The sequence below is a fragment of the Loxodonta africana genome, chromosome 15 (assembly GCF_030014295.1).
Source record: "Loxodonta africana isolate mLoxAfr1 chromosome 15, mLoxAfr1.hap2, whole genome shotgun sequence".
Classification (NCBI taxonomy): domain Eukaryota; kingdom Metazoa; phylum Chordata; class Mammalia; order Proboscidea; family Elephantidae; genus Loxodonta; species Loxodonta africana.
The window spans coordinates 75,947,401-75,970,969 of NC_087356.1; the positions used below are offsets into that span (position 1 = coordinate 75,947,401).

The 23,569-nt window shown below is 37.9% G+C and overlaps 1 protein-coding gene across 1 annotated transcript in view; it reads right to left on the reverse strand.

Moving 5' to 3' along the window:
* TBCEL (tubulin folding cofactor E like) overlaps positions 1-23,569 on the reverse strand; it is an 80,436-nt gene that overhangs the window by 23,671 nt on the left and 33,196 nt on the right. The window contains exons 2-7 of the mRNA XM_003418198.4: positions 18,374-18,523; positions 15,984-16,123; positions 7,827-8,008; positions 6,249-6,505; positions 4,650-4,776; positions 2,183-2,299 (exon numbers count right to left, since the gene is read on the reverse strand). Coding sequence (XP_003418246.1) covers positions 2,183-2,299; positions 4,650-4,776; positions 6,249-6,505; positions 7,827-8,008; positions 15,984-16,123; positions 18,374-18,506 — 956 coding nt within the window. The 5' untranslated portion in view covers positions 18,507-18,523. The remainder of the gene's footprint in view (positions 1-2,182; positions 2,300-4,649; positions 4,777-6,248; positions 6,506-7,826; positions 8,009-15,983; positions 16,124-18,373; positions 18,524-23,569) is intronic.

Here is a 23,569-nt window from a genome sequence, read left to right on the forward strand (position 1 = left end):
TGAGAGCATCAATCCACATTTATATTGCATTGACTGCTGTGTTCTGTAAATATTTATAAATCTTAACTGATTTTTCTTTCTTCTCTATTTTATAATGGGTATATTGAAGTAGTTAGTTCTGCAATTGAATTAATAGGTTGCAGGATACAGAAATAAAGGAGAAATAGATACCATCAAAAGCTCCAAGACTTGGAACTAGATTAAACAATTGATAAAACTCTGGGTTATCTCATTTCAAGAAGAAAGTAAATGTGTTTTCATTTGTACATGGAATATATTAGGGAAGGTGGAAATAAATTTTTACTAAAATATAATTGTGAAGAAAAGGTATGCATAGACATTGGATAGTCCAAGTGGCCGACTATAGTAGATACTATTTTTGCTGAAATGTTTTCTATTTGGGGCAGAATTCCAAGACCAGGGGAAGCAAGATATACCTCCCACTACAGAAGCCAACGTAGAGCAGATAATAGCTCTCCCTATCCCCCGGGAGATAGCATGTGAGCACATGCCCTATACACAACCAATCGATTAGTTCCATACAGATTTTTGACTTCTGGGGAATGAAGCAAAGATCATCAAGACATTATTTCTGACATTTATGGGGGAAAAGTGTCCAATGACAGGCCTGCATGTGTGCAGCAGTGAAGTCCAGTACTGTGGTACGTGTCTAGAGAAGACGTTGCAGCAGCAATATTGAACACTTGGCTATCCTTGCCTCCCTTGGTTCCTGCCTAATAATTCCTTTAGTTTCCCCTACTCTCCTTCCCACAAGTTCCTCTCCTTATTAAAGTTAATCAAGGTTGATTTATAGGTCTTTCATTCAAGATGCAAGTATGGATGCACAAATACACTTTAGGATAATTACACCATCAGGGACAGAAAACAATTTCCTGCATATATCGATATTACTTCTTGTAGCCAACGGGAAGTTAAGTAAACTGAAATGAAAGACTTATGATCAAAGTAAGAATATTTATACGTTAGATTCTTCAATTAATACGTTAGCTTGAATGAAATGAAATTATAGATATTAAACCAAGTTTTTCTTAAAAAATAAAAAAAGCACAATTTGATATCATTTAATCTAATATTTAATATTTCTGGACCGTGTTTCTCCCTGCCTGGCTGTTCTTAGTTAATTTTTAAAGATTATCTTAAAATTCCTTACTTAGTCTAATATTTTTAAACACTTAGGCTTTGAAATACTACTAATAATACCACAAAATGTTTTTATACAGCGCTGGTTGAGACGTAATAGAATGTCGACCCCCTCAAAGTCTGTCAATAATAGAGGACTTTAGGAGAAAAAAATAGATGTGTTCAAAAAGAATAAGTAAGAATCACAAAAATCTGTAAGGAGCAGAATCAAATGATTTGATTCGCATTCAGCCCTAACTGCTGTCCTATTTGTCTGCAACGCCTCCCGTCAAGTGGGTATTCATATTATTCTTAAAATGATTATGGAAAGAAGCCCGTAACTTTTTTGGCAACTTATTCCAGTTTACCAAAACCTAGAGAGGTATTGTTGGAGGAATTTGTTTCTTATATATTTACGTGTATCATACTCACTACATTTCCTTTTACATTTTCAAAACATTAAAGGTAGCTCTTTACCAAACAACAGATTAACTTTTCATATATGGAAAATTACTAAATTAAAAATTATGAATTTAGCCCTCAGCATTTCTCTTCATACTCAATTATCCTAATTCCTTTAATATTTTCTCAAGAGCTTTTTTTTCTAGATCTTTTCTCGAATTTTCTAAACTGTACATTTGCCAGATCTTCTAAACTGCATTACTTAGTATATCCTACAAGTGGATGTAATGTGAGAAGACACAATTTTGTCTTTTCACATTGCATTTTGACAGTGGGTGAAAACATACCCCTGAAGAAGCAGATCAAAAAGGAATCAATGATACAGTGTATGGAGTGGGAAAGCAGTCAAGTACTTAATCATTCTTAATATAAGTGCAAGGCTAGAAGAAATACACTGTGGAAAATGAAATAAAATAGGCTTGCTTTTATATTGCTTCCCTCCCCTTTTTTAAATAATCTATTACCAAAGTCCTCTAAGAAAAACCCAGTAACAAATTATTAGATTTTGCTCTAAACGACAGTTCCCAAGCTGCCTCAACACTTCCTGAAGTGTCTCGCCAACCTGACGAGGAATTTTTACCTGAATGGCACTTCTTCCTGTGGGACATCGACATGGTAACGAATAAAAAATCTCTCCGAATCTTCCCGCTCACCATCAGTGACAACACTGCCATTAAGTTTGGAAACTGATGGCAATCTACAAGTCAAAACCAAAATAAAGACATTACAAAATACTAAAAATATTTAGATTTAGAAATTTAAAAATCAGTGGTTTGAGGCCTAGTCTTCTTCTCTTAAAACAACGCATTTGATGTATGTAGTAGCTCTGCTTATGTACAACTACTGGCATGAACTAAGGTGGTATAACAGAAAGAATCAATAAAATTCAGTTTCGTTTTAGGGTACGATGCAGACTTTTTAAAATTATACCTCCCACCATTTAAACTAAGATTCTAGACCAGTACTGTTCAACTTAAATATTATGCAAGCCATATATGTAAATTTAAAATTTCTAATAGCTCATTTTAAAAAATAAAAATGAAACGGGTGAAATTAATTTTAATAATACATCTTAAAGGTGGCAGGGAAACTAGATTAATGCAAACAGAATAACAAGAATGGAAATGTTCATGAGAACAATGAGAATGTTGTACATTGTAAAGAATGTAATCAACGGCACTGGCTACCTAACAACTATATAGAAATTGACTATGTAACAACTTTTGTAGAAATTGTTAAATGGGAACCTAACTTGCTGTGTAAACCTTTTTCACCAAAAATACAATATTAAATAAAAAAATATATTTTAGCTAATCCAATACATACAGCATATAGTCATTTCAACAGGTAATCAGTATCAAAAAAAAAAAAAACTAATGAGATTTTACATTTTTTTTTTTCATATAAAGTGTTTGAAACATGGTGTATATTTTACACTTATAAAACCAAAACCCACTGCCATCAAGTTGATTCCAACTCATAGCGACCCTATAGGACAGAGTAGAACTGCCCCCACAGAGTTTCCCAGGAGCGCCTGGTGAATTTGAACTGCCAACTTTTTGGTTAGCAGCCATAGTACTTAACCACTACGCCACCAGGGTTTCCTTTACACTTATAGCACATTTCAATTCAGACAAAACATACTTCAAGTGCCCCAGAGCCACACATGGCTAGTAGCTACCATATTGGACAGCACAGGTCTAGAGAGAAGTCAGTACAATTTGGTTATATAGTTCAGGAATTAATATAGTTACAAAAGACTTGTATAACGAAAATAAAGTATAAGGCCTAGTGCAAGACTTATTCTTCTTGGAAGAAAAGTACCTTGAAATTTAATTTCTTTAGTGAGATATTAATGTGTATGTTAACAACTGCAAAGCATTAAGGATGGGCTAGGTGTTAGTTGGTCAGAATATCATACACTTGTTTAAAGAACCACTCTTCCTTTAAAAAAAACCTTAAAACTGACTCTTCTCCTTCCAAAACTACCATGCACACAGAGAGAACAAATTACAGTCCCATGACCCTTTCCACTTTAGCCAACCTCGTATTGCTGCTAAACATTCATACAAAAATAAACACTAGTGGGACATTTCAGTAGAGTGTGGGAAGTAGAGTCTGAGGGGAGTCAAGGAAGAAGGTAACAGTAATGGTAGCCATATTTAAGTTAATCTACATTCAAGGAGAAAACACTGATGTCGTTCCCATAAGTTTCACATTGATGAAACTGCCCAATTTATACCTGGGTGTTGCAAATGGTGAACCGACTTGGCTATAACCACAAGTCTGGAGCTTCAAGTACACCCGGTGGTGCCTTGAAAGAAAGGGCTATTGATCTACTTCTGAAAAATCAGCCACTGAAAACCCCACAGAGCAGAAGTTCTACTCTGATACACACGAAGTCAATATGAATCAGAATCAACTCAGCAGCAACTAGCTTGCATTTTTTTTTTTTTTTTTGGTTTATGTTAACAGAGAAAATACGGAAAATTAAAATAGAACGAATTTCCTATTATATGTGCTTTTTTTCATGACCCAAAATAGGATTTCAAATATTCTTTGACGGCAGTGGGTTTGGTTTTTTTTATGTATCAAAAAGTTTAAAAATAGAATAGATGTGAGGAAATTTTTCAGTGGTCTTGGGAGGCCAATTCAATTTCACATTTTTCTCATCAGATTACATTCCTTTTCATCTAAGTTGGGAGCTACAGAGCAGCTTCTTCAAGCAGTCTACTCAAGAGACAGATAAGCTCACACTACACTCCGCTCAGATGGCGCATTAACCCTTTAAGGAAACAATAAACCCATTGCCGATGAGCTGATTTCCACTCATAGCAACCCTATAGGGCACAGTGGAACTGTCCCGTAGGGTTTCCAAAGCTGCAGTCTTTACAGAAGCAGACTGCCACCTCTTTCTCCCAAGGAGAGGCTGGTGAGTTCAAATAGCTGACCTTTCAGGTAGCAGCTGAGTGCTTAACCACTGCGGCACCAGGGATCCTTAAGGAAACAATAAGGCATCTCAAAAAGAAAGCTAAAGAACAACAGACCTGGCTATCACCAACTTCCTTCGCTCCTCAGTGGTATATGGCTGCAGAAGAGGAATTCCTAATAACCTCACTTCTTCAAGTTTGGGGAATGAATTTAGTTTGTCAATGTCTTCCCAAGAATGCAAACCTAATTTGGGAAATACAGTGTTTAAGTAAATCCATAAAATCACACAAATAAGAAGATAAACATACTAAAAAATTATTTCAATTAATAATTTCTAAAATGTTAAAATAATACTAAAGCTACAGAGCCTGAAAATTTTCTTTATCCAAGAAAGAGTGGAATATAGTAGAATATCATAAAAACTTCCCTAGAGTCTCTCCTATCCCTGTGATCCCAGCAGTCAAGGAGAACTATCTTGTTTTCCAACATCCACTCATTTACTTATCCTCCCCCAAAACTGCTTGCAGAAAGGGTCATTGGTGGTCTCAATATCAGGGTGTATTCCATGACTACATAATAAAAAGTGATGACCAGCTCATTTCACTCAACTACCCAATCACACACACCGAAAAAAATAATAATTATTCATCAGAGTTGATACTGCCATACACAAATTTTTACCTGACAAATTCTAAAATGGGGCAAGCTCAACAGAACCAGAAACTAAGTATCATCTCTCTTTCAAATTGTTCTCATTTTGCAGACAGGGAAAACCAATTCAAAATGATATTAAAAAGAAACACAGAAAACCTGGACCTTTGAGTAAGGAGAACATGTCACACATGAAGGTTTTTTAGTCCTAAAATGAAACACTCCCTCTGATTGTGAGGAAATGTATAAATCCAGGTCAATACTTGCCACTGGTAGGAAAAACAGTCCTGTAATAATGAAGCTGGTCAAGATAGCAACACACTAAATTCATTTCAGAGTATAATGGAGCCCCTTCCTATTTCTATCAACCTTCAGCAAGGGAAAATGGCAGAGGAGCAATTTATGAGGACTCTGGTGTATAACTATCCCAAGTCACAACCATCCTCTTCCCTTCAGAATGGCATTTCCATCTAGGAGGAGGAATAGAGCGAGCTCAAGAGGAATGGAATTATGAAATAAATAGCTTCCTTACAAGAAATGCCGGGTTTTTAAATTTATTTCCCACACTTACAAACCCTATGGCGAATAAAGCTAAAGTTTACGTTTTCTCAGCTGTAGGTTAGAGTTATTAGTTATGCAGTTGTTTTAAGAAATGAGCAAAAAATATTCATTCCTATGAAATCACAGAAAAGTAGAGTATTTGAAAAGGCACAGCAGGTTGGGATTCTACAACCTAAATCCAGATAAAATGTTTGTTTCAGTTTGTAATTCTTTGTGCTTTGCCTTTTACTATCTAATTCATCAATTTCCTTTCACTCCTTTCATAGCATGACCCCTTTAGTACAGAACTACATATGTGAGTATAATGCTATGCTATTGAATATTTATCAGAGCATTTATGAAAGTGCTTTAAACTTAGCCGATCAAGAGGCATCTGCACATCACCACTGAAAATTCATCCCATAAGAAGGTAGAGATGTGACTGAAAGAAATATACTTTCATTTTATTTCATGCATACACTTAGGTTGATTTGCGTGTAGAATGAGAAGAAGCCTGTACTAACCTGACTTATGAAGGCTGATGGATCGTAGATTAGGAAATAACCTTGCCAGTGAATCATTAGGCTCCTCAATAGCATTCAAATGATTGTTGGCCAGGACAAGGGTATCCAGGGAAGGAAACATAACTCCTAACTTCCGTATTTCAGTCCAGTCTTGGAGGTTATTGTCTGTTATATGTAGTAGCTTAAGAGAATGACAGCAAATAGAAGGACAAGACACTGTTTCATAGTCATTAAGGCACAGGAAAAGCTCCTCCAAACTGCAGAGAAAAAAGGAAATATTTCATTGTGGAAAGCAGTTAAGTTTCTCCTTTACACCTACTTTCATTCATTTAATAAATAAATAAGTGCCTACTACATGTGAGTCTCTGCTGGGTGTTGCAGAGGAAATATAGATTTCTCCCTGAAGCTTAAAATACAGCTGGGAAGACAAAACTTAAAATACATGAAACAGCAGAGAATGATACAGGCCAATACCAAATTAATTTTGTGCTCAAATAATTAAGTGCCAAATTAAGCAGTACTAATTGTAAGCACAGTAGTAGTTCATGTAAGAATGAAATTGAAATTGAAGTTAGAATGATCAGGAAAGGATGCATGGCCTTGAAGGAGGGCTGAACTTCCCGAAGTTAAGAGGAGACAGAAGAAAATTCCAGAAACAACATGAACATATGTTCAGAAATGGAAATAGTAACCACCATTTATTAAACTCGTACCCTGTGCCAGGTGCTTTGTATATTTCACTTCTATTTCTGCAAGGCAGATACAATTACTCCCAATTTGCAGACAAGAAAACTGAGCTCAAAGAGGTTAAGTAGCTTGCCAAAGATCATACAGTTAGTAAATGGAACTGGGATTTAAAAGTTTATTCCATGCCATGCTGCACGATGCGTGCAGTGATGAAATCAGTCTTGTTAGAGTGAAAGTGAGAAACTAAGTTGGAATAAGTAAGGTGAGACCAGATTCTGAAGGGCTTTGATAATTTCCATTTTCAGATAGTCAAAAAAACTAGAACTTCATGTATTTCTTTAAATTGCCCCCTTTGAGCACTTATGTGCATATACAATGATAAATACAAACAAAATATAGAAAGGATTTCTAAACTCACAAATGAAAAAAATACTTGCTTAAATTATTGAAAAGAATATAAAAATATCCATTTTCCCATCAGGCCAGCTAGACACTTAATCATCTCAGTGTTAACATATTTTAGAGATAAATACGGTTTTTTTCCTCTCAAAGAAAAGGGCTAATGAGCAAAATTCTTAAATCAGGTAATCAGAAGATTAAACTGGAGAAAGGCTGGGTTGATCTGTCAGTGATAAATACTTCTCAGGAGTATTTTCTAGCCAAAGGATGACGTATCCTATATCTTGGTGCTACTCAACACCCTGAACCATGTTCCAATGGAAATGCTACTAGATTATCCTAACACTATGATTCTAATTACTTCATTTTTCTAACCTCATTCTCCATTCAATCTGCAGTTCTAGTATTTCTGAGACGGAAGATCAGCAGTAATTCTATGTAATAACACAGATGGCAACATAGCTCCCTTGCCATCATGCTGTCTGGGCTTACTCTGGTAACTCCTGAAGTATCGTGTGCACTGTCTCCCAAGAAGCTTTGCTGTTGTTGAGGACAAGTTTGCGAACCCCAGAGAAGGACCCAGCACATGTTCTTTCTAAAACCGACAAATTCAGAGGGTTGGAACTCAGGTTTAGAAACTCCAACTGAGGAACATTTGACACAATCTTACTGACCTAAGGAGAAAAAAAGAAAAGACATCAGGCACAATCAGAGCTTTTAAACAGCAATCACGCTCATGAGAGCCTAAACGAGTGGACGGTCTCCAGGCAAAGAAGTATTTACATTAGGGTGTCCTATTCAGTGATGGGGCATGAGTAATTTCCACAAATCTTGGCAAATAATTTAATCTCTTATATAAAATGATGGCTTAACTGACAGGAAATGGTACAAAAGAAAGATGCCCTATGTTGCCTTTAGCGAATTTTCTGATTCTGCTCTATCTGATGCTGTTCTCTTTGATAAATGAGGAAAAGAGTTTAGATGACACGTGAGACTACAACAGCCTAAGGAGCTGAGACAGGCCCTGTAATTCTCTTTGAATATCCTCCTTCCCCCATTCCCAGCACAACATTAAGGCTAACTAGAGGTTTCCTGAAGACGATAGGATAACAATTCTTATGCTCAAACTTCATTGAGTAGTCATAATCACTTCGAAAACAGTTTCAGCTTGGTTCAAAATACACTAACTTTTAAAATATTTTTACTTAAAAGCAAAAAGGATCCACAGCTGCATAATGAAAGAGAAAACATGATCAATCTAACAATTTAGCTAGCAACTTTTTTTAGGAAAAAAAAAAGGAAATGAGCATTACAGACCTTTATTATTAGCTCTGCATAATACTAGTCTCTTTGATATAGCTTATTCCATTAAATTCTCAAAATAACTTGTAAGATAACACTACTTTCATTGTAATAAATGACAAAACTTGAAGCTCAGAGATGCTAAATAATTTGACTAAGGTTTTACAGTCAAAAGAGCCAAAGCTGGGATTTAAAAACCAGAGTCATTGTTCTTTCCAATATACTACAGCTAGTAAATCAACGTGGAGCCCTCGTGGCACAGTGGTTAAGAGCTCGGCTGCTAACCAAAAGGTCGGCACTTCAAATCCACCAGCCACTCCTTGGACCCTGTGGGGCAGTTCTACTCTGTCCTGTAGGGTTGCTGGGAGTTGGAATCGACTCCAGGGCATCCAGTTTGGGTTTCTAGTAAATCATCCAAATCTCGGTTTCCACACTTGTAAAACATGGAAAATAAAATTGTACCCATTTATTTTACAGGATTGCTGGTAGGATTAAATGAGATACACGTGTAAAGCACTCAGTATCGTAATTGGTACATGTTTTAGAAACCTGTTCCCTTACTTCACCACAAAAGAAGGGAAGCTATGAAAGCAGGGATAGTACTTATACCTAGTTCACCACTGCATAACTGCATAGTGGGCACTTAATATTTACTGAATAAATTAATGGCACAAAATCATTCAATACGTGTTAAATTATTATTAATATGATAGGTATAGTAAGGAGCCCTGGTGGCATAGTGGTTAAAGCACTCAGCTGCTAACTGAAAGGTCGGCTGCTGGAACCCCCAGCTGCTCTGCGGGAGAACGATGTGGCAGTCTGCTTCTGTAAAGATTTACAGCCTTGGAAACCCTACAGAGCAATTCTACTCTGTCCTACAGGGTCGCTATGAGTCAGAATTGACTGGACAGCAATGGGTGTGGTTTTCTGGTTATAGTATGGACCAATATCTCAACCCCGACTATACATCAGAATCACTGGTAGAACTTTAAAAATAAACCCACTGCCAGGCTCCACCATAAATGACTGAATCAGAAGCTTCACAGGTGGGACAAGCTTTCAGGTTGGAACCCAGATATCTGTTTCTTTTTGGAGTTCTGTAGGTAATGCCAAAGGACTGCCAGGGTTGAGAACTACGGGTAGAAAAAAAGCAATCAGTACTTCAAATCAGATCTACTGTGTACCGTCCATTTCAGGAGCTATAAAACCAGCGAGAAGTCAATCAATTCCAAGAAGGTTCAGAGAAGTATGTCAGAGGGAATGGTCCTTACACACCATATTGTCATCGATTCCATAAACTTGCCCTTCGAAGTAGGTGCCATTTTTATTTTCATGTTACAAATGAAGAAATGAGCTATCTTTTAGAGAAAAAGCACTAGGCTTCAGCTTAAAATGTTCTTCTAGTACCAGTAAGGAATTTATACCAGTCTGTATTTGTGATCAAATGGTATCAAACACTGTGAGATAGATGGCTAGAACTGGGAGTTTGTGGCCACAATACAATTAAATTCCCCATACAAGGACCAACCCCGAACTGCATTCTGCTGCCTGAATACTAACGATATGCAAGACTTTCATACAGAAGATGATGGCCCACTATACCTCACCTCTTTTAAGGACAAAAGAAGATGAAGAGGAATTGTGCTCTAAGTAAAGCATAAAGAATAATTAAAGCACAACCCCAGTTAAAAAAAAACAAACTATAAACCTTTGGCTAACCACAATGCTCCATATTTCATTTTTATAATAAAGAAGAAAATAGTAAAAAGAGTACTATTTTAAGGGTTTTTAGAGCAATTTCTGGAAGATTTCTTAAGGTTAGATACTTAATACACTCTCCACCACTGTATAATGACAATAAAGATTTAGAATAATGACTCATTAACCCTGGAATACCCTAAAAAGATAAACTTGGACTATAGTCTAATAATAATAAGTCAGGTAGGAGAAAATAACATACAGATAAACATTTTCTTTAAAGGGCTGAAATGAAAAAGATTTTGGGGGTAACTCTGAATTAATGATAAAATTCAGGAAAATATAATATTCATTATACAATATTACAGTAAATTTACTTACAGTGGAAAGATCTGTAAGACCGACATTCCATGAGTTTCTAGGGCAGTATATATGTATTTTCTTTTTTAATTGTGTTTCGGGTGAGAGTTTACAGTGCAAATTAGTTTTTCATTCAAAAATGTATACACAAATTGTTTTGCGACATTGCTTGCAATCCCTGCAACGTGTCAGCACTCTCCCCTGGGAACTCTTCATCCTGGGTTCTCCATGTCTATTCATCTAGTTTTCAGTCTTTGCTTTTGGGCAGATGTTGCCCGTTTGGTCACATATACTTGTTTGAACTAAGAAGCACATTCCTCACGTGTTATTGTTTGTTTTATAGGCCTGTCTAATCTTTAGCTCCAAGGTGGACTTCGGGAGTGGCTTCAGTTCTGAGTTAGCAGGGAGTCCAGGGGCAATAGTCTCAGGGTTTCTCCAGACTCTATCAGACCAGCAAGTCTGGTCTTTTTTTGTGAATTTGAATTTTGTTCTACATTTTTCTCCCAGTCTGTCTGGGACACTCTATTGTGATCCCTGTCAGAGTGGTCAGTGGTAGTAGTCAGACATCATCTAGTTCTCCTGGGCTCAGGCTGGTGGAGGCTATAGTTCACGTGGTCCATTACTCCTTTGTACTAATATTTTCCTTGTGTGTTTGGTCTTCTTCATTCTCCTTTGCGCTGAACGTAATGGGACCAACAGATGTATTTTAGATGGCTACTCATAAGCTTTTAAGACCCCAGACACTACTCACCAAAGTAGGATGTAGAACATTTTCTTTATGAACTATGTTATGACCTAGACGTCCCCTGAGACCATGGTCCCCAGCACTCAGAATATTGACTTCCCCCTTTTAAGTTATTTTAAATTCTAAAAATAAAAATGGCTCCTCTAGCAGGGATGAGTTCAGCACACACATATGTAGAAACATGGAGATGAACTTACATCACTTTTTAGGTCTCCACAATTCTATAATAGGGGACCCTCTACTCTGGCTTTTAAAAAAAGGAAGAAACTACAGTTTTAAGAAATATAGGGAAAGGGTTTTAAGATAACCATCTGTAATTTATACATAATTTATATTATGCAGCTCACCTGAGTGGCTAATTCTGCTCTCCTCTCAACTACTTGGTTTAATTTCTTTTATAAAATTATAAAATAATTTTGATAAGGAAGAAAGGAAAAAGGAGATACCTTAGGAAAGGTCAGACAAAAATCCACCTAGTTGAAAATTCAAGGAAAAGGTTAGAGAAATGCATTTTTTTTTTTAATGCATGTTTTTTTTGTTGGGTGCTGTCGAGGGGGTTCCGACTCACAGTGATCCTAGGTACAACAGAGTGAAACACTGCCCAGTCCTGCACCATCCTCACAATCTTCGCTATGTTTGAACCCACTGTTGCAGGCTCTGTGTCAGTCCACCTCACTGAGGGTCTTCCTCTTTTCCACTGACCCTCTACCTTACCAAGCATGATGTCCTTCTCCAGGGACTAGTCCTTCCTGATAACATGTCCAGATTATGAGAGACAAAGTCTTGCCATTCTCTCTTTCAAGGGGCACTCTGGCTATACTTGTTTCAAGACAGATTTGTTCATTCTTCTGATACTCCATGGAATAGTCAATATTCTTCGCCAACACCATAATTCAAAGGCATCAATTCCTCTTCAGTCTTCCTTATTCATTGTCCAGCTTTCAGATGCATATGAGGCGACTGAAAACACCATGGCTTGGGTTAGGTGCACCTTAGTCCTCATTTTATGCATAGGTGTCCAGTTTTAGAAGGATAAAGATAAACCGTTCCCTCTCCCTAAAGTATTAACACTTCTTATCCATATTATCTTCGTCTCTGGTATGTAGTAGCCAGTAGTATAAACTGCAAAAGAAGTTACTCATAACTCATAACATTAGTGACCATTAAAAAACTACAAAGAACAAATTGTATTATTTTGCTGCACATTGCTGTTTCAAATGCTGGCTGAAATAAACTTAGTTAATTGCCAGGAATTAATTATCTTTTTGGTAATCAGGGATATGGGTCGTAATGAGGTTGAAATTGGGGTGAACCCCTGCTGAAGATTTGCATTTCTTTTTTTTTTTCCTTTAATTTTATTGTGTTTTAGGTGAAAGTTTACGGTACGTTATTCATTCGAAAATTTATACACAAATTGTTTTGTGACAATGGCTGCAATCCCTGCAATGTGTCAGCTCTCTCCCCTTTTCCCTTTCCACCCTGGGTTCTCAATGTCCATTCATTCAGTTTTCCTGTCCCTTCCTGCCCTCTTGTCTTTGCTTTTGGGGAAGTGGTGTCCACTCGGTCTCCTATACTTGACAGAACTAAGAAGCACGTTCTTCACGTGTGCTATTGTTTGTTTCATAGGTCTGTCTCATCTTTGGATGAAAGGCGGACTTCAAAAGCAGCTTCAGTTCTGGGTGAGCAGGGTGTCTGGGGCAATGCTAATGCTGCTGGTTAGGGACCAACTCTGAGAACCACTACTAGAGCAGTGGTTCTCAAAATTTATTACACATAAGAATGACCTGGGAATCTTGTTAAAATGTAGATTCAGATTAAGTATATCTGGGGTGGAAATGCAATTTCTCAGCAGGGATTTGAACCAGAACAACAGGTTCGACACCCTGGTTGAAATGTAATGTTTTAAAACTGTGATCTATGAGGCATTTGTAGCCTGGCAAAGAGTTTAATCAACCCTGAAAAATCAATATTCATTGCTGTCAGTATTTCTGCCATCTCTGTGCGCTAATATATACTCTAGAAGATTGGATCAACTACCATTAAGAATAAGGAGGGATTATAAAGGAACGATACAGACAAAAATAAATTGCAAAATAGAAACCCGAAGAATAGCAGCAATAAATGTTTACCTGAAAACAGAATATAAAGCACATATAGGAACATGCAAAGTGGGTGTAAAAAGAGTCCAGATAAATGGCTATATGCATCACTGTGGTATGAAAAATATTGAGAGCAGACCTTCTTCTAAGCAGAGGGACAGCTAGATAACCCAATGTAAACTGTGTACTCACCCATATTTACATGAATCTTCCTTCTGAGGTAGCAAATACATCACTGTTAAACTGTTCCCACCAATTAGCAAAAGTTTATGTTCATTTTCAAAGAATGAGTGTAAAACCTATGCAAAATCTTATACTCGCAAAGAAACATATTTAGGGGAGTCAGCATGTAAACACAGGTGCTGCGCTGATTCAGAGGAAGATTTGGTTGGACTTGTCACCTACGCAGGTCACAAATCTCACCAGAGGTTTCAGCAGCAGGACTATTGTGAGGACCATGGATGAGAAGGAGAATTATGAACCAGCTCTTTTCTGCATTTGTGGACAAAGCATACATGTCAGTTAAGTGTCTCAAAGGACCACAAAGGCACAGACTGTAAGTTGGCAGACAGTGGACTGTACTAGTTTAGAGAAGCAAAATAAATAAATAGATAAAATACATACAAATAGAAGTTGTTTCTCTGAACCACCCTATTAACCTGCATATATTCAAGTCACTCAGAAGTCAGGGGACATGTATCTCAAAGAATTTTGGTTAATATCTTAATAAACGTAGAAAACAGAACTTAGGGCACAGTTACCAGGTTAAACAAGACTACGAAATGGATAAATATAAGCTGAAGAAAGCTGGTTATAGATAAATTTTTCTTCAATAAGAAAGCTGTATTAGAATTCATATAGCACTCAATATCTACAAAGTGCTTCGATGATTAATTTTATTAGCAGCCCTGCCTTATGTATGAGTAAAACTGAAGCACCAAAGGATTAAACGAATTGCTCTAAATCACAGGAAAGGTTGGAGCATGCGGCCTTGATCAATCCTTAAGATATAATCACTGATTCATTAATGTATTCAACAAAGATTTGAGTGCCTACTATGATGGGTGGTGGTGATAATAAAAGACAGAAATATCCATTCTGAATAAGCTCACAGTCTCACAGGAAAATTGTCAAGTAAGCAAGTGATGACAGTATATTAAGATAAATTCTTTTCAGAGCAGTATGGTAGGTACCCCATGTTAATCTGATTCTGCTGAGAAGAGCCAGGGAAAGTTTCACAGAGCAACAGCCACTTGGGCCAAGCCTTCAAGGATGAATACAAGTGACCAAGTAGACAAGAGGTGAAGAAGAACAGTGGATTCAGGATGAATGAAATGTTTAGCATGAGTAAAAAAACCACATGGCTAAAGGTAGACATAAAGCTCTAGAAATAGCAACGGTCCATACAAAGCAGGGACATTCTTAAAGAGTTCAGGCCTTAACTTCTGGGCAAATGAGGGATTTCAAGCAGGAGAATGTCAGAATCATGTTCCACTTATTACAAGGAATCTGGTAACACTGTGGAAGCTTAGAGGAAGGAGGATAAAACCGGAGGCAGGAAAACCCATTGGGAAACTTTTTCAATAGTGTAAGCAAGAAATAGGAGCCCTGGCGGCGCAGTGGTTAAGAGCTCGGCTGCTAACCAAAAGGCTGGCAGTTTGAACCTACCAGCCACTCCTTGGAAACCTATGGGGCAGTTCTACTCTGACCTATAGGGTTGCTATGAGTCAGAATCGACTCAACAGCAATGAGTTTGGTTTTGGGTTTGGTTTTAAGCAAGAAATAAGAGCCCAGATTAAGGCAGGAGAATGAACCAAGTAGGAAGAGCTATTTTTCCCTTATTTTTAATGGTATCTTCTATCAGCTAATGTTATAATCAGGTAGGTAATGTTATAATAATAAGAGACAGTGCTGTTATTTGTGTATGTGTTTTAGAATTACACTGAAGTCAAAAGACATCATTTATGTCAAAGCACCAGAAGGACTTAATAACATAAGAAAAAGTTCTAAAATATTCAGAATAAATTTCAGCAATAAGAATACATTTTTATATTCTTGGTTTTGAATTCAAGCAATTTTATGTCAAATTATAATAATAAATATTGAAGTAGGAGTAGAGGATGAACACAGAACGCATAAAGTAGTGAAGAAGTATAGAATTTAACGCACTGTTGAGAGTGTAAACCTCTGTAGTCTCATTAACCTCTTCACGCCTGGAATAAAGTTCCTCAGTGCTTTTTTACAATGATGAAAAACAAATGAGCAATAACAAAGTTGGTCGAAAAATCACCACAGAATCAAAGTTGAAGCAGTCAACTATTTATCTGAAGACACAGACAAGAATCTCAAGTGAGAACCAGAATCAGCAAACTACTTAACAACACAGACAATAATACAGTGGTTATTGTTGCATTCCACCAAAACACAGCAATGTAACAACCTTACCTCATGCCAGTCTTCGAGTTTGTTGTCAGAAAGATCTAGTTCTGATACATGAGCACAAAAGGCAGCAATTTCTTTTTCATCTCCTGCACAGGTTATTCCACAGCTGTTCAACACCAGCACACTTGGGAGGTTGAGGCGATCTGAATCACAGGGGAAACAAGACATTTCCTATGTCAGTCTAATTCTTGTCTACATACATTTGGCCCCTAGGAATCATCAAGAAACAAAAATCAAACTGCACAAAATTATACAAGGACCTAAAAATTTTAGGATATAATGGGATCTGAGAATACTGACTTCTAAGGGGGGGCAGCCAATATGACCGAGGGGAGATGAGATGCACTGGACCAGTACCACCCCCAAGTCTTTGAGGGTTTAACTCCTACGGGATTGTTTATGACAATTACCAACAACCGAGCCATTATCTGAACACTAGACTACATTACCATCTGAACATTAGGGCCATGCTTTTCATGTCTGGACTACTACTGCCTTCTTGCTGGCCTCAATTCTTTCCTTTTTAAAATTTAGCTCAAAAGCATCATTCTGGATATCTCTTTTCTCTCTGATGCTTATCTTTACCTTTTGCTGTGTCTGAAAGTCATCACAGACCACTAGATAGTCTATCTGCTAAACTACTTCTGTCCTTCCAGTTCATATCATTCAAGAAATCTTCCTTACTTAAGTGGCTCCATTAAAAAATCTCTGGGAGATGAGTGGAGGGGGTTAGAAGCTGGCGAAATGGACAGGAAAAGAGAGAGTGGAGGGAAGGAGTGGGCTGTCTCATTAGGGGGAGAGCAATTGGGAGTATGTAGCAAGGTGTATATAAGTTTTTGTGTGAGAGATTGACTTGATTTGTAAACTTTCACTTAAAGCACAATAAAAATTAAAAAAAAAAACTACATCTCTTTTTCTCATACTTCATCAATCATCCCTATTTCATATCCAAATAGAATTTGCCCCTCATGAGATTAGCTTCTTTTTAAATATAATTTTAATGGGAGAAAATGAAAGCATTTCAGAGTCTTAAAACTGTTCAACGAACTTGGTCAAACTGAAGGAACAAGGCTCTATGGCCTGGTTCAAAAACACATGTGCCAAAAAAATTAGTTACTATCTCCAATAAAAAGGATAAGCATGAGAATTCAATCACTTAAGGGTTTAAGAAGGTAATAAATTATTAACAGAGGCTCCAAATTATATGGTTTTTCACCTTGGTGTAACTTTTCAGTATCAAATTTCTTAGAATGGGAATGGATCCTGAAAAACAAACTATCAAGAAAGAAGTTCACCCCTCCCTGCCATTCCAGTTTATACAGAGATAAGATAGCTGTACTGAGAAATAACAAACACTCAGTAACCTCTGGACACAGGAACTAACACTTTTGATTTAATATTTAATCCCACATAATGCCGTAGTGGTTAAGTGCGACAGCTACTAACCAAAACGTCAGCAGTTCGAATCCACCAGGCGCTCCTTGGAAACTCTATAGGGAAGTTCTACTCTATCTTATAGGGTTACTATGGGTTGGAATCGACTCAACGGCAGTGGATTTGTTTTTTTTAATGATAACTACTTTCAAAGGCTGTTAATTACAACACTAAACTAAAAGGCAAGCAAAAGACACACCTTATACATTTCTAGTCGTGGATCTTTGCTCATATCATAATCCCTCTCCCAGAATGCCTCTGTCACTTCTCTAACCAAATTCTATTCATTCATGAAGGGCTAAATCAAGTCTCACAGTTTTAAAGCCTTTCCGGATTCTATCAATCAACTCTCTTCTAAATTTCTTTCCCAAGCTCTGTGCCATTCATTTGGCTCAATATAGACTACCTGGTGTCACATCTTCGTAAATGTGAATACCTTATAATCCAATCAGGCTGTAAGGCCCTTGAGGGCACAGGTCAGCCCTGTACTGCTTTGTACCCTCCAAGTTCCTTGAAAGAAAAGGCATCGAAAATATTATCACTCAAATATTATTCTTACCATATGAGGGCACCTAAAATGCCTTTTGACCAATCTGAAGGAAAACAAGTCCTGCCAGGTTCTTAAAAATTCTGAAATCACAAGAGGAAACACTATTTGACTCATCCTTCAAAATAAAGGAAACCTTGCAAACAAGGCAACATTTTGATTTAACCCCGTAACTGTCACACTGTTGTTGATAGTTGCCATCTAGTCGATTCCAACTCATAGAGGCCCCATGCGTGGAAAGTAGAACTCCTCCATAGGGTTTTCAAGGCTCTGACCTTTCGGAGGCAGATTATCAAGCCTGTCTTCCATGGCACCTCTCACTGTCGAGTGCTTAACTGTTTGTGCCACCCAGGGAATCCCACACCTTAAGTAAGTTTTAATAAATAAATGGTGTTGGTTCCATCTTTCTTACCTTTCATAGGTGTGCCCTGAGGTGTAGCTGGAACATGGACTCCCATCCCAGGACCACGGCGATAAGGAAAGTTCTCAGGACTGTATTTTTCACATAATACTTGCATAAAACTTCTCCCTGTAGGTTGAGCCATCTTTCTTTCCTAAAATTCTACAAGAAACCAAGAAATCATCAAAATTACTTATTACTCAGATAAGAAATACTTCTTGAGAACCAATTACTTATAAGGTACTAGGCTGCACACTATATAAGACATGGCCACTGTCCCCAGGAACTTACACTGTTGGGAGACCTTACGATTAAGGAAGCTAAATGTGCAGACAAATGATGGCAATACAGTGTAAGTTGCAGTACAGATGAAAAGTGCTACAAAATTTAGAAGAGGAAGAGATCATTTCCAACGAAGAATAACAAGAAAGGTTTTGGCTAGTGCACAGGGCTCGCGTGGTAAGTAATCGGAAAAGCGACTGAAAAGGAGATCTAGACTGAACATATCAATCTAAATAGTTCTTTGACCAAGTCACATACATTCGGAGTTTCTAAATAAACAAACAAATAACATTAAAAGTGATGTTTCAGAAAGATTACACTGGCCGGTTTATGTAGAAAGACAGAACACGAAGAGAGTGGAACTGGGTAACTGAGAAAATTGTAGTATCGTTAATAAAATAAAAGAAAGAAGGATTGGGGCAAAAAGCCTGCAGAAGTGGGGTAGAAAGGTCAGTAACATGAAACAAATAGTTTTAGACAATCCTTTTTTTTATTGTGCTTTAGACAGAGGTTCACAGAACAAACAAGTTTCTTATCAAACAGTTAGTACACACATTGTTCTATGACATTGGTGAATAACCCCACAACATGTCAACACTCTCCCTTCTTAACCCTGGGTTCCCTATTACCAGCTTTCCTGTTCCCTCCTGCCTTCTAGTCCCTGCCCTGGGGCTGGTGCACCCCTTTAGTCTTGTTTTGTTCCATGGGACTGTTCAATCTTTGGCTAAAGGGTGAACCTCAGAAGTGGCCTCATTACTGAGCTGAAAGGGTGTCCGGAGGCCATACTCTCAGGGTTTTCTCCAGTCTCTGTCAGCCCAGCAAATCCGGTCTTTTTTTTTTGAGTTAGAATTGTGTTCTACCTTTTTCTCCAGCTCTGTCTGGGACCCTCTATTCTGATCCCTGTCAGAGTAGTCAGTGGTGGTAGCCGGGCACCATCTAGTTGTGCTGGACTCAGTCTGGTGGAGGCCGTGGCAGATGTGGTCCACAGTCCTTTTTACTAATCTTTCCCTTAAGATAATCTACTTTTAATCACTTTTTTCTAGCAAACACAAGTTCAGAAATTAAAACTATTATTTAATATGCTACTTAAAAAAAAAGACATTCCTTCTTTCCTACATGCACACATTTCTTGTTCCTCTTTCAAGAGCAATGAAGTTAACCATTCTGCTGATAAAAAGCCCACCGTTGTCAAATCCGCTCTGACTCATGGTGACTCAATGTGTGTCAAGAGTAGAACTGTGCAGCACAGGGTTTTTTTTTTTTTTTTTAATTAACTTTTATTGAGCTTCAAGTGAACGTTTACAATTCAAGTCACTCTGTCACATATAAGTTTACATACATCTTACTCCGTACTCCCACTTGCTCTCCCCCTAATGAGTCAGCCCTTCCAGTCTCTCCTTTCGTGACAATTTTGCCAGCTTCCCACTCTCTCTATCCTCCCATCCCCCCTCCAGACAGGAGATGCCAACGCAGTCTCAAGTGTCCACCTCATATAATTAGCTCACTCTTCATCAGCATCTCTCTCCCACCCACTGTCCAGTTCCTTTCATGTCTGATGAATTGTCTTCGGGGATGGTTCCCATCCTGTGCCAACAGAAGGTTTGGGGACCATGGCCGCCAGGATTCCTCTAGTCTCAGTCAGACCATTAAGTATGGTCTTTTTATGAGAATTTGGGGTCTGCATCCCACTGATCTCTTGCTCCCTCAGGGGTTCTCTGTTGTGCTCCCTGTCAGGGCAGTCATCGATTGTGGCCGGGCACCATCTAGTTCTTCTGGTCTCAGGATGATGTAAGTCTCTATTTCATGAGGCCCTTTCTGTCTCTTGGGCTCTTAGTTGTCGTGTGACCTTGGTGTTCTTCATTCTCCTTTGCTCCAGGTGGGTTGAGACCCATTGATGCATCTTAGATGGCCGCTTGTTAGCATTTACGACCCCAGGCGCCACATTTCAAATCCATAGGATTTTTAGTGGCTGATTTTTCAGGCGATCACTAGGCCTTTCTTCTGAGGTGTTTCTGAGTGGAGTCGAACCTCCAAACTTTCAGTTAGCAGCTGAGTACATTAATTATTCGTACTACCCAGGGATTCCATTCTGCTGACAGGAGCATAATAGATAAGAGACTGCTGTCTGTCACTCAAAATCCACAGTAAAAGAATTTTAAATTGTAAACATGGCTACTTACATTTAGGAATGGGTATATGACTAAGTTCTAGCTGATGAGCTAGAAATGAAGTATTCTGTGGCAGCTTCTGAGGACAATTCTTAAAAAACAGCCAGAATGTGCCTTTTGCCCCTCCTTCTTTGTCTCTTCCTCAATTCTGGTGCCTTGAAAACAGATGCCACCTTGGACCACAAGCCTAAGGACCACACTCTAAGGATGGTGGATCTAATTGCTGAAAGAGGCCTGGGTTCCTGAGTACTTCATGGAGATTAGCTGCCATACCAGTGCTTGATTGCATATCTCTCAATTTTTCAGCAAGAGATAAATAACCTTCTATTTTATTTAAGCTATAGTTGTTTTCCATCTTTTAGTTACTTACAGCCGGACTGAATTCTAACACAGAATGTCATTTCTTTTAAGTTCTCAGTTTGGGTAATGTTCTCTAACTAACCTCAGTTAAGAGTTCAAATATTTAGTAACTCCACCATCCTTTCAGCGTATGTTAAAACAGATAATATTAAACAACATGCTAACATCTCACAGCCTGATTACCCATTACCTTGAGGGGCTGGCCTATGCCCTGTATTAAATGTCAGCCAAAACATGTCATTATTTTTTTTTAATTATGTCATTATTTATTTATTTTTATTGTATGCCACTGAGTGATCCTATATGACACAGTAGAACTGCCCCATAGGGTTTCCTAGGCTGAAATTTTTATGGCAATAGATTACCAGGTCTTTTCTCCTTACGGAGCTGCTTGTTGGGTTCAAACCATAAAAAAAAAAAAAAAAATTTTTTTTTTTTTTTTTTTTAGGCAACTATAATTGACCTCTGTAATTCTAACAATCAGATATCAGCTGTTTTATTTTACTGAGGTGATCAGAAAAGGGGAGATGGATAAAGAACACTCAAAGAAGAAGGTGTACCATGAAAAAAGGTATAGCAACGAGAAACTACAGTGATACATATGTGTAACCACAAGAGACTTGGTGTTGGAGAAGCAGCACGACTAAGGAAGACAGCGTCAGGGGTATCTAAATAGGAGATCCTGTAAGCCACATCAAGGGGCTGAACTTTATTCTGCAGAAAACTAGAAGAAACAAAAAAGTTTTAAGGAAGGGAATACAACAATTGAATATTTTTAGAAAACTCACACTGGCAATTATGTGGTGCATAAATATGGGGTGAATAAGAATAAAGGAATACGGAGTCTTAAAAGCTTGCAAGCAGTCATCTAAGGTACAAGTATTAGTCTGTATTCACCTGAAGCAAGAGAGGAAGAAGGAGAATCAGGAATAGGATGAAGAAATGGAATGCGTGGCTAATTGCCTCCATAAATTACTACCTCCTTTGCCATGAGACTAGAACTGGATGGTGCCCAGCTACCATTACCGAACATTTTGATCAAGAATTCTATAGAGGAATCCTGATCAAAAAGGGGAAAGTGCACATCAGAATTTCAAACACTCATGAACTCCAGACTTTCTGGAGCCATGGAGGCTAGATGACCCCTGGAACTATTGCCCTAGGATAATCTTTAAACCTTAAACCAAAAATATTCCCTGAAGTCTTCTTAAAACCTAACAAATTTTAGTTTAGCTTAACTGGTTAAAAAAAAAAAAAAGTCTCCCTTCAGCATTATGCTGTTTTAAGAACTATCCTACGTTGGATCAAGTTGACAATAGCGACTCAAAAAATTAGGTAAAAATCTTAGAGGGGAGTGTGTTTATATTAACGGGGGGAGGAGTAACTCAGAATAGGAGGGTGAGAATCATTGCACAACTCAAATACTGCAACCAATGTCACTGAATTGTACATGTAGAAATTATTGAATTGGCGTATGTTTTCCTGTGTATATTCTCAACAACAACAAAATAAATATATTTTAAAAGAAGGAAAGAAAGAAAGAATGGAGGCAGGGAGAAGAATTGGGAAGATGTTGGAAAGTTACAGGAGAGAGATGATGAGGGCCTGAGGCGATACATTAGTAGCACAAATACAAGAAGGGGCAGATTCAAGATAAACTTAGAAAGCAAACTTTTCAGGAATTACAGTGGGTGAGGGAGAGTGTGAAGTCCAGGCTGACCCCAGGCTTCTAGTACAGGTGACCTGATGAATGGTGATACCATTTACTTTAAAAAAAAAAATATATATATATATATATATCCCAGCCCAGTGCCCTCAAGTCGATTCATATATATATGAATGAGCCAGTGTTAAAGAGAAAACAATAATGAACTCTATTTTATGCATGTTCATTCTCAGGTACCAGGGAAAGAGTCTGAAGAAACGTGGGCTGGAGGAGAAGATCTGACCATGAGCAGCACACAGAGAATGTTTTGAATAAGAACAGCAGGACAACAGAACTCTGGGGGCACGCTATTTAAGGGGCAGGCAGAAAAAGCAGAATCATGAAGGAAAAGAAGGAATAACCAGATAGTAGAATGCACAGCCAATGTTTTAGGAAGTTTTGATGAGAAGGAGAGGAGGAAGATAGAATGGTAAGCCAGGCAGGGATAGGAGTGAGAAGGGAATCAGGAGCAAGTGTTTAAGATTTTTTTCTCTAAAATAGGAGAGACTTAAAAGAAAAAAAAAAAAACATGGTTATAGACTACAGAGAAGAAGCCAGGAGAGCTGGAGAGGCCAGAAATGACCACTGGTACATGGTTCTAGAAGAAAGCAGCAAGAATGGGCATTAAAAATCTTCTCAGAAGGCTGTTTGATATTAGCCAGATAATACTCCATATCGTTTACCATTAGTGGT